This window comes from Stegostoma tigrinum, chromosome 3, assembly GCF_030684315.1.
Source record: "Stegostoma tigrinum isolate sSteTig4 chromosome 3, sSteTig4.hap1, whole genome shotgun sequence".
Lineage (NCBI taxonomy): Eukaryota > Metazoa > Chordata > Chondrichthyes > Orectolobiformes > Stegostomatidae > Stegostoma > Stegostoma tigrinum.
The window spans coordinates 112,570,615-112,585,236 of NC_081356.1; the positions used below are offsets into that span (position 1 = coordinate 112,570,615).

The following is a 14,622-nucleotide window of genomic DNA, read 5'->3' on the forward strand; positions in this document are numbered from 1 at the left end:
AGAACTACAAGATGACACGCCAAGCAAAGTCATCTTAAAACATATTGCGTAAGTAGCAGAATGAAATCTGTTAAGTTCCTTCATACTAGATCGGGGCATTTTACTGGTGCCAGAACAGCTGTTACTAGAAAATCAATAAAGTTTAAGGTGAGGAAATTCAATATTCATATGGGAACTCAATGTGAACGTCTAACCTTTCAAATATTGATTTCCTCCTTACTAATTTGTATTGTGTCTGGAGAAACTTTGCGTTCAAGATCCAAAGTGATATATCAGCAAAATGACGTGCAGGTATTTACGGATATACTATAAGCTAGAAACAGGAACAATTTAATCTGATGAACTCGAGATACCATGCAGCATCAAATAAAAGCAAAATACTATCGATGCTGGAGATCTGAAGTAAAAGCAGGAAATACTGGAGAAACTCAGCAGGTCTGGCCCCATTATTGGAGAGAGAAACAGAGTTAATGTTTCTAATGTATATATAACTTCTTCAGTTCTGAAGCAGTCATATAGGACTCAAAACGTTAACATTATTTCTCTCTCCACAGGTGCTACCAGACTAGCTGAGTTTTTCCAGGCACTTTCTGTCTTTGTAATCACACAAAATATTTTTTATTGTGATTTGCTTCTGGAATATTAGCATCAATATGGTAGATATGACTGGTAACTCATTAAATCACGAGCCACCGAATGTGGCAAAGCAGTGTGCTGGGCTTCTTTTTTTTGCTGCTTCATCATCATGGCCTTGCATGGCCTTTTCAAAGCATTATTATTTTTTGACATTTAAGTTTTCATTGATATCCAAAGCAAACTATGAGTGCAATTTTCACCAAATGTTTCTGCCGGAAACGAGAACAAATGAAAAGTAGAAATTTGTTTGTATTAACATCATGAATATTTTAAAAAGTGCCCTTTTCATCACATTTTATCTACAGTGGTTACTGTTTCCATGGTTGCTTGAGACATCTTTTTGCTCATCTTTATCCATTTCAAATAGTTAGTGCCACTACAACACCGCGCATTTATATTGCCAAAATTCAACAAATAGTTAACATGATGTAATTACATCTGACTAGTAGTCAGGTAAACAAAAGGCCTATCACTTACAGCAGAATAGCCAACAGTTTTTATTGCATTTTCAGAAATCAAAGCAGCTTTGAAGATCGTTATATATAAAACAGAGCAACTTTGTCTGTAATATTGTAGCAAACAGCCTCTGCACTGAAATGGGCAGTAATGTCAGAAATCTGTGTCTGGGCAGGCCAATAATTGGTGAGATAACCAGCATGTCTTATTTGTCTCATTGAAACAAACAAATGCTATAATGTCTGATAAAATTCCACCATGACAAAACGGATGGCTGGTAGGTGAAGTTAGTCAGCTGAGATTAATACCATCATGGAAGGGATGTAAACATTGTGGAGAGGCCAGTATTTATTGCCCAGTGTGCAGTTAAGAGTCAACCACATTGTATGAGTTGAGAGTGACATGTTGTCCAGACCAAGTAAACATGACGTATTTCCTTCCCCGAAGGACATTAGTGAATATAAAATAGGTTTTTATGACAATCGACAGTAGCTACATGGTCACCATTGGGATGGGTTTTTATTCCAGATTTCAGTAATTAACCCTTTCAAACCCATATACTTCCTTGTACCAGGATAACAAAGTGTGGAGCTGGATGAACACAGCAGGCAAAGCAGCATCTCAGGAGCACAAAAGCTGACGATTCGGGCCTAGACCCTTCATCAGAAAATGGGGAGGGGGAGAGGGTTCTGAAATAAATAGGGAGAGGGAGGAGGCGGATGGAAGATGGATAGAGGAGAAGATAGGTGGAGAGGGGACAGACAAGTTAAAGAGGCAGGGATGGAGCCAGTAGAGGTGAGTGTAGGTGGGGAGGTGGGAAGGTGATAGGTCAGTCTGGGGAGGACTGACAGGTCAAGGGGGCAGGATGAGGTTAGTAGGTAGGAAATGGGGGTGCGGCTTGAGGTGGGAGGAAGGGATAGGTGAGAGCAAGAACAGGTTAGGGAGGCGGGGAAGAGCCTGGCTGATTTTGGGATGCAGTTGGGGGAGGGAAGATTTTGAAGCTGGTGAAATCCACATTGATACCATTGGGTTGCAGGGTTCCCAAGTGGAATATGAGGTGCTGTTCCTGCAACCTTCGGTTGGCGTCATTGTGGCACTGCAGGAGGCCCAGGATGGACATGTCGTCTAAGGAATGGGAGGGGGAGTTGAAATGGTTCGCGACTGGGAAGTGCAGTTGTTTATTGTGAACCGAGTGTAGGTGTTCTGCAAAACGGTCCCCAAGCCTCCGCTTGGTTTCCCGATGTGGAGGAGGCCACAACGGGAGCAGCGGATGTAGTATGCCATGTTGGAAGATGTGCAGGTGAACATCTGCATGATGTGGAAAGTCGTCTTGGGGTCTGGGATGGGGGTGAGGGGGGAGGTATGGGGCAAGTGTAGCACTTCCTGCAGTTGCAGGGGAAAGTGCCGGGTGTGGTGGGGTTGGAGGGGAGTGTGGAGCGGACAAGGGAGTCGCGGAGAGAGTGGTCCCTCTGGAAAGCAGGCAAGGGTGGGGAGGGAAAAATGCCTTTGGTGGTGGGGTCGGATTGCAGATGGCAGAAGTGTCAGAGGATGATGCGTTGGATCCGGAGGTTGGTGGGATGGTATGTGAAGACGAGGGGGATTCTCTTTTGGCGGCTATTGCGAGGGTGGGGTGAGGGATGAGGTGTGGGAAATGTGGGCGACACGGTTGATGGCGTTCTCAAACACTGCAGGGGGCAAGTTGCGGTCCTTGAAGAACGTGGACATCTAAGATATATGGAAGTGGAATGCCTCATCCTGGGAGCAGATGCGGCGGAGGCAAAGGAATTGGGAATTGGGGATGGAATTTTTGCAGGAAGGTGGGTGGGAGGAGGTGTATTCTAGTTAGCTGTGGGAGTTGGTGGGCTTGAAATGGATGTCGGTTTCTAGGTGGTTGCCTGAGACGGAGACAGAGAGGTCCAGGAAGGTGAGGGATGTATTGGAGATGGTCCAGGTGAACTTGAGGTTGGGATGGAAGATGTTGGTGAAGTGGATGAACTGTTCGAGCTCCTCGTGGGAGCACGAGGCGGTGCTGATACAGTCATCAATGTAACGGAGGAAGAAATGGGGTTTAGGGCCAGTGCAGGTACAGAAGAGGGATTGTTCCACATAACCTACGAAGAGTCAGGCATAGCGTGGGCCCATGCAGGTACTCATTGCCACCACCTTTGTCTGTAGGAAGTGGGAGCAATCCAAAGAGAAGTTGTTGAGGGTGAGGATGAGTTCAGCTAGGCGGATAAGGGTGTCGGTGGAAAGGGACTGGTCGGGCCTTCTCCTCCTAGTCCAGGAACTCCCTACCTATGTCCGTGACATCACCCATGCCCTCCACCTCCGCCAGAACTTCCAATTCCCCGGTCCCCCACACCGATGCAAGTTTGATGGTGGCAGGCCAGACAGATCAGTGGGAACATCTTTCCCAGCCTCAACCACTTTAAACCTGTCGACAGATTTTCCATCCAACCACCAAGTGAGACACTGAAGTAGCTAATCCCAGCAGTGTTGGTGAATAGCTTATGTCAATCCATTTGAATAAAAAGGAATCTGTTTACGTAGTGCTTTTTAATATGATCAGAATACCCCTTTTTACATATTAATAGGGTATGGGGACCATTAGCTAGCTCGCATTCCTTGTCCCTAATTGCCTTTGAGAACGTGATATGTAGTATACAAGTTTGAAAGGATTACTATGTGGATCAACGTGAGTAGCACTTCCCACTGTGATAATGTAAAAGGTACTATGAGAGAGAGAGAAGCACCATGTTTCACCAGAGTTAGTCAAACATCTAGAAAGCTGCATGGGACTCCTTAATATGTAATCAATTATTTGTTTAAACTTAGTGGAGGCATGATTAATTTCCTTGAGCTAGACTAACCAAATATACACCGTGGCAGTGAGCTGCCTTCTTGACCCTGGAGTCCATTTGGTGGAGTTGCTGTGAGCAAAGGAGTGCCAGCGTTTTGACTAGGTGACAATAAAGGAACACTGATGTAGTTCCAAATCAGGATGGTTAGGGTTAGGTGCAGCTTGAGGGGGAGCCTGCAGGTGGGAATGTTGTCATGCATTTGATGCTCCTGTCTTTCTAGGTTGGAGATGTCAAGGGTCTTGAAGTCAAAGGAGCCTGGGTGAGCTGTTACAATGCATTTTGTAAATGGTACACACTGCTGTCACTCTGTGTTGGTAGTGAAAAGAGTGGGTATTTAATGCATTGAAATTGACAGACAATGAAGACCTTTTGAAATACAGTCATGTAGTTACTGTTGTAATGTAGAAATGGAGCCACATACAAATCTGATTTTGACTGATATTTGTTCGATGCTGCACTTTAAAGTTCAGATAAGGCGTCCTATTTTCTTTGAACTTGTTTAACTATATGCCAAGAATTAAGTAGAATTTCCTATATTTTTTATGAATTCAGTCTCTTTGTACAAAGTTTAATCATAAAGAAAATTCACTAGTGTAGGAAAATTGAATCTGCCCATGCAGTCTTCTTCCTGTTGTGATAGAGTGTGTTGCTCCATTTAACTGTGTCTAATTGTTCTTTCTGGTGGAGTGGACAAGAATGAAAGAAATCTAGATCTTCATATGTTTCTAGTCCCATTTACTCAGGTAGAAATGAAGCTCAATTAATTCTGGTCACCATGTTCAGTAACTAATCCATGCCAATATTGTTGCAGATAACAAAATATGAACCATCAGGTTCTATTTGTGCCCTGTCTTATCACAGTTTCCAATTTTTATTTCAGGGTTGAGGTCAGTGAGATGCTTAAAAAGGCTTCCAAAAAGAAATCATTAAAGATCATACCTCTGGTAGGCATGTAGATTTCATAATTTTTGATTTTAAAGATTTCTTGCTTTTGCAAGAATTTTTGATGAAGCTGCATCTGTAATGATTTTACGGTAGCCAGCTAGATTATTTTTATAGTATACAAAGGGATGATCTGTCACAGCTTATATGGCAACGGAGAACCTTCAAAGCCATAACCGTGGGTTGCAACATTAACTGCACAGATTAGTGCACACAGTACATTGTCAGTTTCATTTTGTGAAAAAAATTGGACTGGCAGAAGGTTATGCAACCCTTATTCCTTGCTTAAAATTGTCACAACCTGAGCTTGTGGCTTTTTCATGAATAGATGAGGTAGACCATGTCTTGTCTACAAAATCCATAAAAGAGAAAGGGCATTTTCAGCATCTGCATGGATGAACAGAAATATTGCTTTCTCAGTGCACAAGGGTAGGATTTTCTGGCCAGAAGTGTGCGCTCCACCGTATTGGTGGAGGAGATCATTATGGAAGTGGGCATACACACCAACAACATTCTAAATTCCAAATGGTGATGTAAATTAAAGTAAAGTAGTTCCATTTTTGATCAGCTGAGTAATTCAGTCAGTGCCTGCTGACCTTGTGCCCAATGACAGTAAATTTTCCCTGACTTTACAATCTTACAACATTGTAATGCTTCTAACCTAATGTTTTTAATTTTCAGAAAGTAATAAACCTGAATGTTCACTTCGAGTTGGCAACTCCTGATCATGTTGAAAATGTCATTATCCAGCACAATAAGATGTCACGTATCTACTTCAAGCTGACTCTCCCTATTGATGTTGCAGTATTTGCGAGTCCTGCAGACCCATGGGGAAAGTACGGATTACCTTAAGTATTGAATGATTTATGAATTCATTTATTATGTTAACAATGTATTCCATGTTCAACAATACTTTGGTAAAACAATTCCAAATGTTAGCCTTCTATGATATCTTAATCTATAAAATTGCTGACCAAATCTCATTGATTTTAAAAACCAAAAGAACTGTGGATGATGTAAATCAGGAACAAAAACAGAAGTCGGTGGAAAAGCTCAGCAGGTCTGGCAGCATCTGTGAAGGAAAAAACAGAGATAATGTTTCAGGTCCGGTGACCCTTCCTCAGAACATTGATTTTAGTCTGAGGCATTCAGTGAGTGCTTTGTGCAGATGTATTGTCTCCTCTGAAGGATCAAGATCTACATTTACTTATCCTCCCTAGCAAAGAACTACTTTTATAAACAAATTTTCATCTGCTCTTATTGATATCAACTAACTCCTTTTAAAGCAATGTTTATCCAGCTTTTCAACATTAAGGGTGAATAGTGACACTCTTTTGAACACCCCCAGCCAATATTTGCGTACATGTAGACATTTCTTCCCTGAACCATTATAGAGATAAACATGTGAATTATGATCTGGAGTAGCCCATCCAACACCTCAGGCATACTCTGCAATTTGATAAGACCATAGCTGGTCTGACTGTGGCCTCAGCTGCATTTCACTGCTTACCCAAAAAATTTTGACTCCCTTATTCTGCCCATCTCTGAATTCAATTATCCTGCCTCCACCTCTCTTTGCGATAGGGAATTCCACAGACTTATGACCCTCAGACCCTCAAATTCTCTTCAGCACCATCTTAAATGGGCGATACCTTAGTACCTTACTTTTAAACTATGATCCCAGTTTGAGTCATGCCACAAGGGAAAATATCCCTTCTGTACCCACTGTGTCAAGTCTCCTGGAGTTCTCATGTGTTTCAATAAAATGACCTAAATTTCACTGGTGCAAAAATAGAAGAGGAAAGTGGCTTAACTGTGGCTTACAAAAGAAAATAAGGATTGTATTGATGCAAAGAGGGGACATACAAATTTTCAGATAAAGAGTAAGCCTGAAGATTGGAAGTATTTTAGAATTCAGCAGGAGAGAACAAAAAGTTTAATCAAGAGGGAGAAAATAAAGTATGACAGTAAAATTTCTGTGATCGTAAAAATAGTCGAAAATTATATAAAAGATTACGTACAAATTTTAAAGAAAAAGATTAGTAAAGGCAAATGTGGATCCCTTATAGTCAGAAGACAGGAAAATTATAATGGAGAACAATGAATTGGCTGAAGAACACATACTTTGGCTCTGACTTCATAAAAGAGAGCACAGATAATCTTCCAGAAAAGTTTGGCAACAAAAGGTCTAGTGAGAAGTCATAAGTAAAGAAATCAATATTAGTAAGAAAATGGGAAAGTTTATGGGATTAAATAAAAACCGAAGCAACTATGATGCTGTAAATAAGGAACAAAAACAAATTGCTGGAGAAGTTCCAGAGATAGTAGGAACTGCAGATGCTGGAGAATCTGACATAACAAGATGTAGAGCTGGATGAACACAGCAGGCCAAGCAGCATCAGAGGAGCAGGAAAGCTGACGCTTTGGGCCTAGACCCTTTTTTAGAAAAAGGGTTTTCTGAAGAAGGGTCTCGGCCCAAAATGTCAGCTTTCCTGCTCCTCTGATGCTGCTTGGCCTACTGTGTTCATCCAGTTCTACATCTTGTTAACTAGAAGTTCATTGTCTTTTTTGCAGGCAGAATGTAGGTGTTCTGCGAAGCGGTCACCCAGTGTATGCTTTGTTTCCCCAGTGTAGAGTAAACCACATTGTGAACAGTGAATGCAGTAAACTACATTGTGTGAAGTGCAGGTAAAGTGCTGCTTCACCTGGAAGGTGTGTTTGGGCCCCTTGGGTACTGAGGAGGAAGGAAATAAATGGGCAGGTGTTGCACATTCTGCAGTTGCAGTGGAAGGTGCGGTGGGGCTGTGGGAGATTTTTGAGAGTGAAGGAAAAGTGGACCAGAGATAATGGGAACTGCAGATGCTGGAGATTCCAAGATAATAAAATGTGAGGCTGGATGAACACAGCAGGCCAAGCAGCATCTCAGGAGCACAAAAGCTGACGTTTCGGGCCTAGACCCTTCATCAGAATGCTGATGAAGGGTCTAGGCCCGAAACGTCAGCTTTTGTGCTCCTGAGATGCTGCTTGGCCTGCTGTGTTCATCCAGCCTCACATTTTATTATCTTGAAAAGTGGACCAGTGTGTCTGAGAGGAACAGTCCCTGCAGAAGGCTGACAAGGTAGGGGAGGGGAGTGCGTGTCTAGTGTTGGCATCTCGCTGGACATGGTGGAAGTGGCAGCTAATGATTCTCTGATACGGATGCTGATAGGTGGTAGGTCAGGACAATGGGAATCCTATTGTTGTTGGGGGAGGGGAGAGAGTGGGTGAGGACCGAAGCACGGGAGATGGGTCTGACCTGGCTGAGAGCCCTGCCGACAGCAGTGCTGGGAATCCTCAGTTGAGGTAGAAGTTTTGGAGATTTTGGAGACTCTCTTGTTGAAATTTTTATCATCGGAACAGATGCGACAGAGACAGAGGAACTGGGAGAATACAATAAAATCTTTACAGGAAGCAAAATGTGAATATGTATAGTCAAGGTAACTGTGGGAGTTGGTGGGTTTATAGTGGATGTTGGTGGCCTGCCTATCCCCAGAAATGGAAAGAGAGACGTTGAGGAAGGAAAGAGATGCAGAGATGGAACAGGTGAAAGTGAGGACGGTGTGGAAGTTGGAAGCAAAATCAATAAACATTTCCAATTCTGGATGAGAGATGTAAACAGCGCTGATGATATCATCAATATACTGAAGAAAAAAGTAGCCCTGAAATATTGTGGCCATCCTGCAAAATTCAATAAGTTCTGGAGCAGTTCTGATATGTTGGAGGGGGGCAAATGTAACCCCGCTATTTAAAAAAAGGAGGGAGAGAAGAAAACAGAGTTATAGACCGGGTAGCCTAACATCAGCAGTGTGGTAAATGCTGGAGTCTATTGTCATAGACAATGCAGAAACGGATCATTTGATAAGCATTAACAGGATTAGACAAAGCCACCTTGTGTTCATGTCAGGCACATTATGATTACTAATTCTATGGGAGTTTTTTTCGAGGTGTATGTTTTGGAATAGATAAAGAAGAACCAGTGGATGCAATGCATTTGGATTTTCAGAAGCCTTTTGAGAAGGTCCCTATTTAGAAGTTAGTGCACAAAAATAAAGCACATGGGATAGTTGGCAATATATTGGCATGGATCAAGAATTAGCGGACAGAAAACTGAGAGTGGAAATTACTTGGACATTTTTCAAATGACAGACAACGGACAGTGAGAAACCGTCATAATATTTCGGAAGTATTTACATGTGCATTTGCAGTGCCAAGGCATCAAGGCAATAGGCCAAGTATTGGAAAATGGGATTAGAATAGTTAAGTGATTGTTTTTGACCAGTGTGGATATGATGAGTTGAAGATCGGAGGTTCTGTAGATCTCCACGACATGACGTGTGCGATGTGGCTAAATGTGAAGTTATGCATTTTGGTGTGAAAAGCAAAAACTATTCTTTAAATAGTTGTTATGATGAGAAATGTAGATGTAAAAAGAGATCTGGGTGTCCTTACACAGTATTCAATGAACATGGGCAGGCATATGCAGCAAACAATTAGGAAGGTAAATGGTATATTGGCCTTCATTACAAGAGGATTTGACTTCAGAAGTAGGGACATCTTACTGCAGTTAGCTGAGACCACACCTGGAGTGTTGCATGCAGTTTTGGTCTCCCTTCATAAGAAAGAGTTCATCTGCCATAGGAGTGCAGTGAAGGTTCACTAGGTTGATACTGGGAATGGCAGGAGTGTTCCATGAGAACAGATTGTTTTAACTGTGCCTTTATTCACCAGAGTTTAAAGGATGAGAGGGGCTGTACCTAAAACATGGAATTCTCTACGAGAAAAGGCTGTGAGGCCAAGTCATTGAATTCGTTCAAGGAGAAGATCGGTGCATTTTTAAATTTTAAGGGCATCAAAGGATATGGGGAGAAAGTGAGAATATGGCATTGAGATTGAGGATCAGCCATGATCATGTTGAATGGTGAACATACAGCCAAGTGACAGACTCCTCCTTCTAGTTTCCATGTTTCTGCACAGTCTCAACTTGTCCAAATGTCCCTCGTAAGATAATCCAACAGTAATAAAATGATTTCCTGATATATATGATTGATCTAGGTCTTGGTGTGCAGATTGCAATGTCAATGTTTGTCAATAACCCAACATTGTAATTTGTGAGGAAGGTGTAGAACTTCAAAAGGGCACTGAAAGTTGGTGGAGCAGGTTGATAGGTAGCAGATAAAGTTCAATGTGAGGTGATACACTTTGGCACGAAGAAGATGAAGAGACGGTATAAAATAAAGGTTACTATTTTAAAGGACTCACAGAAGCAAATGAATTTGAGAGTATGCGCACACACATAATTAAAAGTCGCAGGATAAGTAGAACGAGCTGTTAATTAAGTGTACACTATTCAAGGATTCATTAATAAGGCATGGGAGGCGACAATGATCTTATCCAGGACACTGGTCAGACCTCAGCTGGAGTATTGTATAAATTCCAGGTGCCACACTAAGGGAAGGATGTGACAGTATTGGAGAGACTAAGGTTATATGGATGGCACCAGATACGATATACATGAGTTATTAGAAAAGATTGGAGAATGTGAAACGGGTTTCTTTGGAGAAGAGGAAACATAGAGGGAGCTGGACAAACAGAGCCAATGTTTCAAGTCCAGTGACCCTTCTTTAAAACTGGACTCAAAACATAACTGTTTTCTCTCCATGAATGCTGCCAGACCTGTTGAATTTCTCCAACAACTTCTGTTTTTATTTCAGAGATTCACCATTTGCAGTTTTTTGCTTAATTACATAGAATTCTTTCCTGGTTTTTACATTCTTTCCATCAAACATGAGACTAACCTTCAATGAATTGAAAAGACTAAGGAGAGAAATTCTGAGAGAAACTGATGTGGATAGGTTCAAAATTATTTGAAATTTATAGATGTTTAGGAAGGAAAACAATGACTGAAGTGAAAATTGGGCTTTCGCAGAGTAAGTGTGGGAAATTAATAATGGAAAATGGCTGATGATTTGAACAGATATATTGCAGAATATGCAAATAAGATCCCAGAAATAATTGTAAATTGGAAGTTGAAAGAAACATGAGAACATAGGAAGAGAAGTCATCCTGTCAAGAAAGGAAGGGAAGAGCTTTAAACAATTAAAATACTGAGGAAATTATTAGATCAGTTTAGGATACCTGATCAGAATGGATGAGTTGGACCAAACAGCCTGTTTCCGTTCTGTATAACTCTGTGACTTTGAGACAGGAAACTGGAGGTGATGCCACAATCAAATCCATGATCTCAATTAGTGGCAACGCATACTCAAGGGGCTGAAAGACCTGCTGTGCTCCTAATTCCTATGTTTGTATGTATTCCTTCATCAATTTGGTGAAACTTTGCTGAACTGAAGTTAAACCATTTGGTATGTAATCACTGGGCTTATCCTTAAAACTTTTATTGAGCCATAGATGTGTACAGTACTGAAACAAAACCCTTCAGTCCAACTTGGTCAATGACGACCAGAATCCTGAATTAATCTCGTACCATTTTTCAGCCTTTGGTTCGTATCCCTCTAAATCCTTCTCATTCATACACCCATCCAGATGCCTTTTAAATGTTGTAATTGTACCAGCCTCCAGCTCTTCTTCTAGCAGCTCATTCCATACACACACCACCCTCTGTGAAACAGTTGCTCCTTAGGTCCCTTTGAAATCTTGCCCCTCTCACCCTAAATGTACACCTTCTAGTTTTGGATTCACCCATGCTAGGAAAAAGGCTTTGACTATTCACCTATCTATGCCCCTCATGATTTTATACACTTCTATAAGGTCATCCCCCAGCTTCCGCTGCTCTAGGAAAAATAGCCTCAGCCTATTCAGCCTTTCCCTACAGCTCAAACTTTCCAACATCCTTGTAAATCTTTTCTGAACCCGTTCAAGTTACACAATATCTTCCCTACAGCAGGGAGACCAGAATTGCATGTAGTATTCCAAAAATAGCCTAATCAATGTTCCATACTGCCACAACATGACCTCTGAACACATACACTGATCCACAGGGGCAACCGCTGAAACTAGATTAGAAAGATTTAGACAATGCCCTTGCAATTTCTACTCTCACTTTCTTCAAAATCTTTGGGTGCATCTTATCCAATTGCAATGTCTTGTTAACTTTAGTTATCTTGTCAACATTTTTGGAAATTGTTAATTAGTGTGCCAATCAAGCAGGCTGCTTTGCTCTGTATAACGCTGAGCTTCTTGATTGTCATTGGAGCTGCACTCGTCCAGGAAAGTGAAGAGTATTCCATCACATTCCTTCTAAGTGATGGACAAGGTCTTGAGGAGTTATTAAGTGAGTTATGCACTACAGAACTCCCTACCTTTGACCTGCTGTTATAGCCATGGCAATAATGTGACTGGTTGAGTTCAGTTTCTCATCAATTGTAAGCCCCCCCAGGATACTAACATGGGGAATTCAGACATGGTAATGCCATTAAGTGTCAAGGAGCTATGGTTAGAATCCCTTTTGTTGGAGATGACCATTTACCAGATGAGTTGCCACTCATCAGCTGAAGTCTGACTTTGTCCAAGTCCTACTATATTTAAACACAGACTATTTCAGCCCTATATCTGAGGAATCACAAATGATGTTGAACATCCTCATATTATTAGAGCCAAATAGAACCAAACTGAGCTAAAGTGAGCAGGGTAATTTTGAATAAGTACTGCTTGATAGCATTGTCAGTGTCACAAATTAAAAGAATGAATTAGAATCATATTTTATTGTAACTATACTCAAGTACAGCAAAAAACATACACCATTGCCATTCTATGGCACATCTTGAGTAGAGGTACAAAATGTTAGGTATAAGAGGAGAAAATAAAAAAATAAAGTTAAAAGTTGAAAATTACAGTCCTTCTCAAGTACTCAGCCATGGGCCTGGGTCCAAGCACTTCCAACTTGACACAGACCATCACCAGCACAAAACAACATGGAGGAAACCATTCAAACCCATAAGCTGCTCCACCATTAAGATTATGACTGGTTTAATTTTAACCACAAATCTGCATTTCCACTTAACTCCACTAACCTTTCATACCCTTACTTAAGGATCTATTCACTTGTATCTTAAAAATATTCAAGGACTCTGCTTCACCATCTTTTCAGGAAGAAAGTTCCAAAAACCAATGTCCCTATGGGAGAAACAATATCACCTCAACTCTGCTTTCAATGGGCAATCTTTTATCTTTAAAAAGTGACCCCTAGTTTTAGATACTCCAATATGAATTTTCCTCTCCATATCAGCTAATCAAGATCCTGTGATCTTATATGATTCAAATCAAGTCATCTCTTGCTCTAAACACCAGTAGATACCAGTCCAGTCTATCCACCCTTTCCTCATAAGACAATATACCTATTCCTGGTGTTAGTCTAGCAAACACTCTGGCCTATAATGCAACATTTTCTTCATTTTTCATAAATGATGAAATCAATACCATACACAATATCACCCACCACCATCTCCTCCTATGTCTCCTGAGGTACAATGCATTCATTTGGAATAGATGCCTCTTACACCAAAACTCATCCCAACAGCCCAAGAATGAGAAATCATCCCAGGCCTTCAGTCATGCATTTATGCTGCCTGGCTCACCAGCCCATATCTCTGGGCAACATTCAGAGTTTACTATCTTTTGAGGTTTGATTTTTTTTGTTTCTTCCACAACTTCTCTAAATATGACCATTACACCCCAGTTCCTGCCCTTGCTATGTTATTGCTACTAATGTGTACCACAGCCCACTTCTGCCTGAAGAATATTTGAGGCAAAAATGAAATAACAAAGTAACTGCACAGAGGCCCAAAAAACTCATCACCAAGCCACCCTTCATTTGCTACTTCAAAGTACACAGGCTTATAACCAACCAACTCAATATCTATCCTCAACTGAAGGGATGCTAATCTCCTGATTTATATTGCTCAGTCAGGGCTTTCCTGATTGGGCTTGTTAACCTGGGCCAATCAAGGATTTTGTAGTGAACAGGGTTCACATGATCCCAATCACTACATCCCTCCACTCCCCACTTCCCCAAGGATACAGGCCAGGTCTTGCACTTGTAGCTTCGCTTGCAACATTTTCGTCCCAGGTTCACTTCCTTTGACTTGGACGCAGACATGGGCGGCATGTACCAAAACATGGCCCATCTCTTGCATCTGGACCATCTCAGGAGAGTTTCCTCCTCTTCTTCCAGCAGTAACATTATTAAGGCTTCATCTGTTTCAGAATCTGTGGGGGAATGACCTGTGGTTTCTGACAGGCCTCCTGGCTGTTTCGAGGGGCCAGGTATGTTTTGCTCCTGCGCTGTTTGCAAGGTAACAACTTTCAGGTGATCACATGTTTTTTCAGGACTGTCTCATCTACCCAAACATAACAAGTCACAGGACCTGACCTCACGTCATTTTTGCCTTGTAAACAGGTCCATTTCCATAGTTCTGGCGCCAGACTTCATCCCCTGAATTAAATTGTCTCTATTGTTTAGAGGAAATACCTAGTCAGCATAGGAGTTCCTGCTGCTGTTTCACCATCCCCAAGATATGGGAATATCAGGTTTAACCTGGTGCATAGCCTTCTCCCCATCAGCATCTCTGCTGGAGCTATCCCTGTTGTTGTGTGTGGGATGGTCGTATAAACGGACAGGAACTGGGACAGTTTGGTCTCGAGTGATGCTGTAGGCTGCTTCTTTAAGCCT

General features: G+C 41.6%; 1 protein-coding gene across 1 annotated transcript in view; it reads left to right on the forward strand.

Annotated features, from left to right (window-relative positions):
- Nucleotides 1–280: 280 nt before the first annotated feature.
- The window catches only part of LOC125450853 (ufm1-specific protease 2-like), a 45,511-nt gene continuing 31,169 nt past the window's right edge, over nt 281–14,622 (forward strand). Inside the window, exons 1-3 of the mRNA XM_059645014.1 lie at nt 281–291; nt 4,834–4,897; nt 5,577–5,731. Coding sequence (XP_059500997.1) covers nt 281–291; nt 4,834–4,897; nt 5,577–5,731 — 230 coding nt within the window. The remainder of the gene's footprint in view (nt 292–4,833; nt 4,898–5,576; nt 5,732–14,622) is intronic.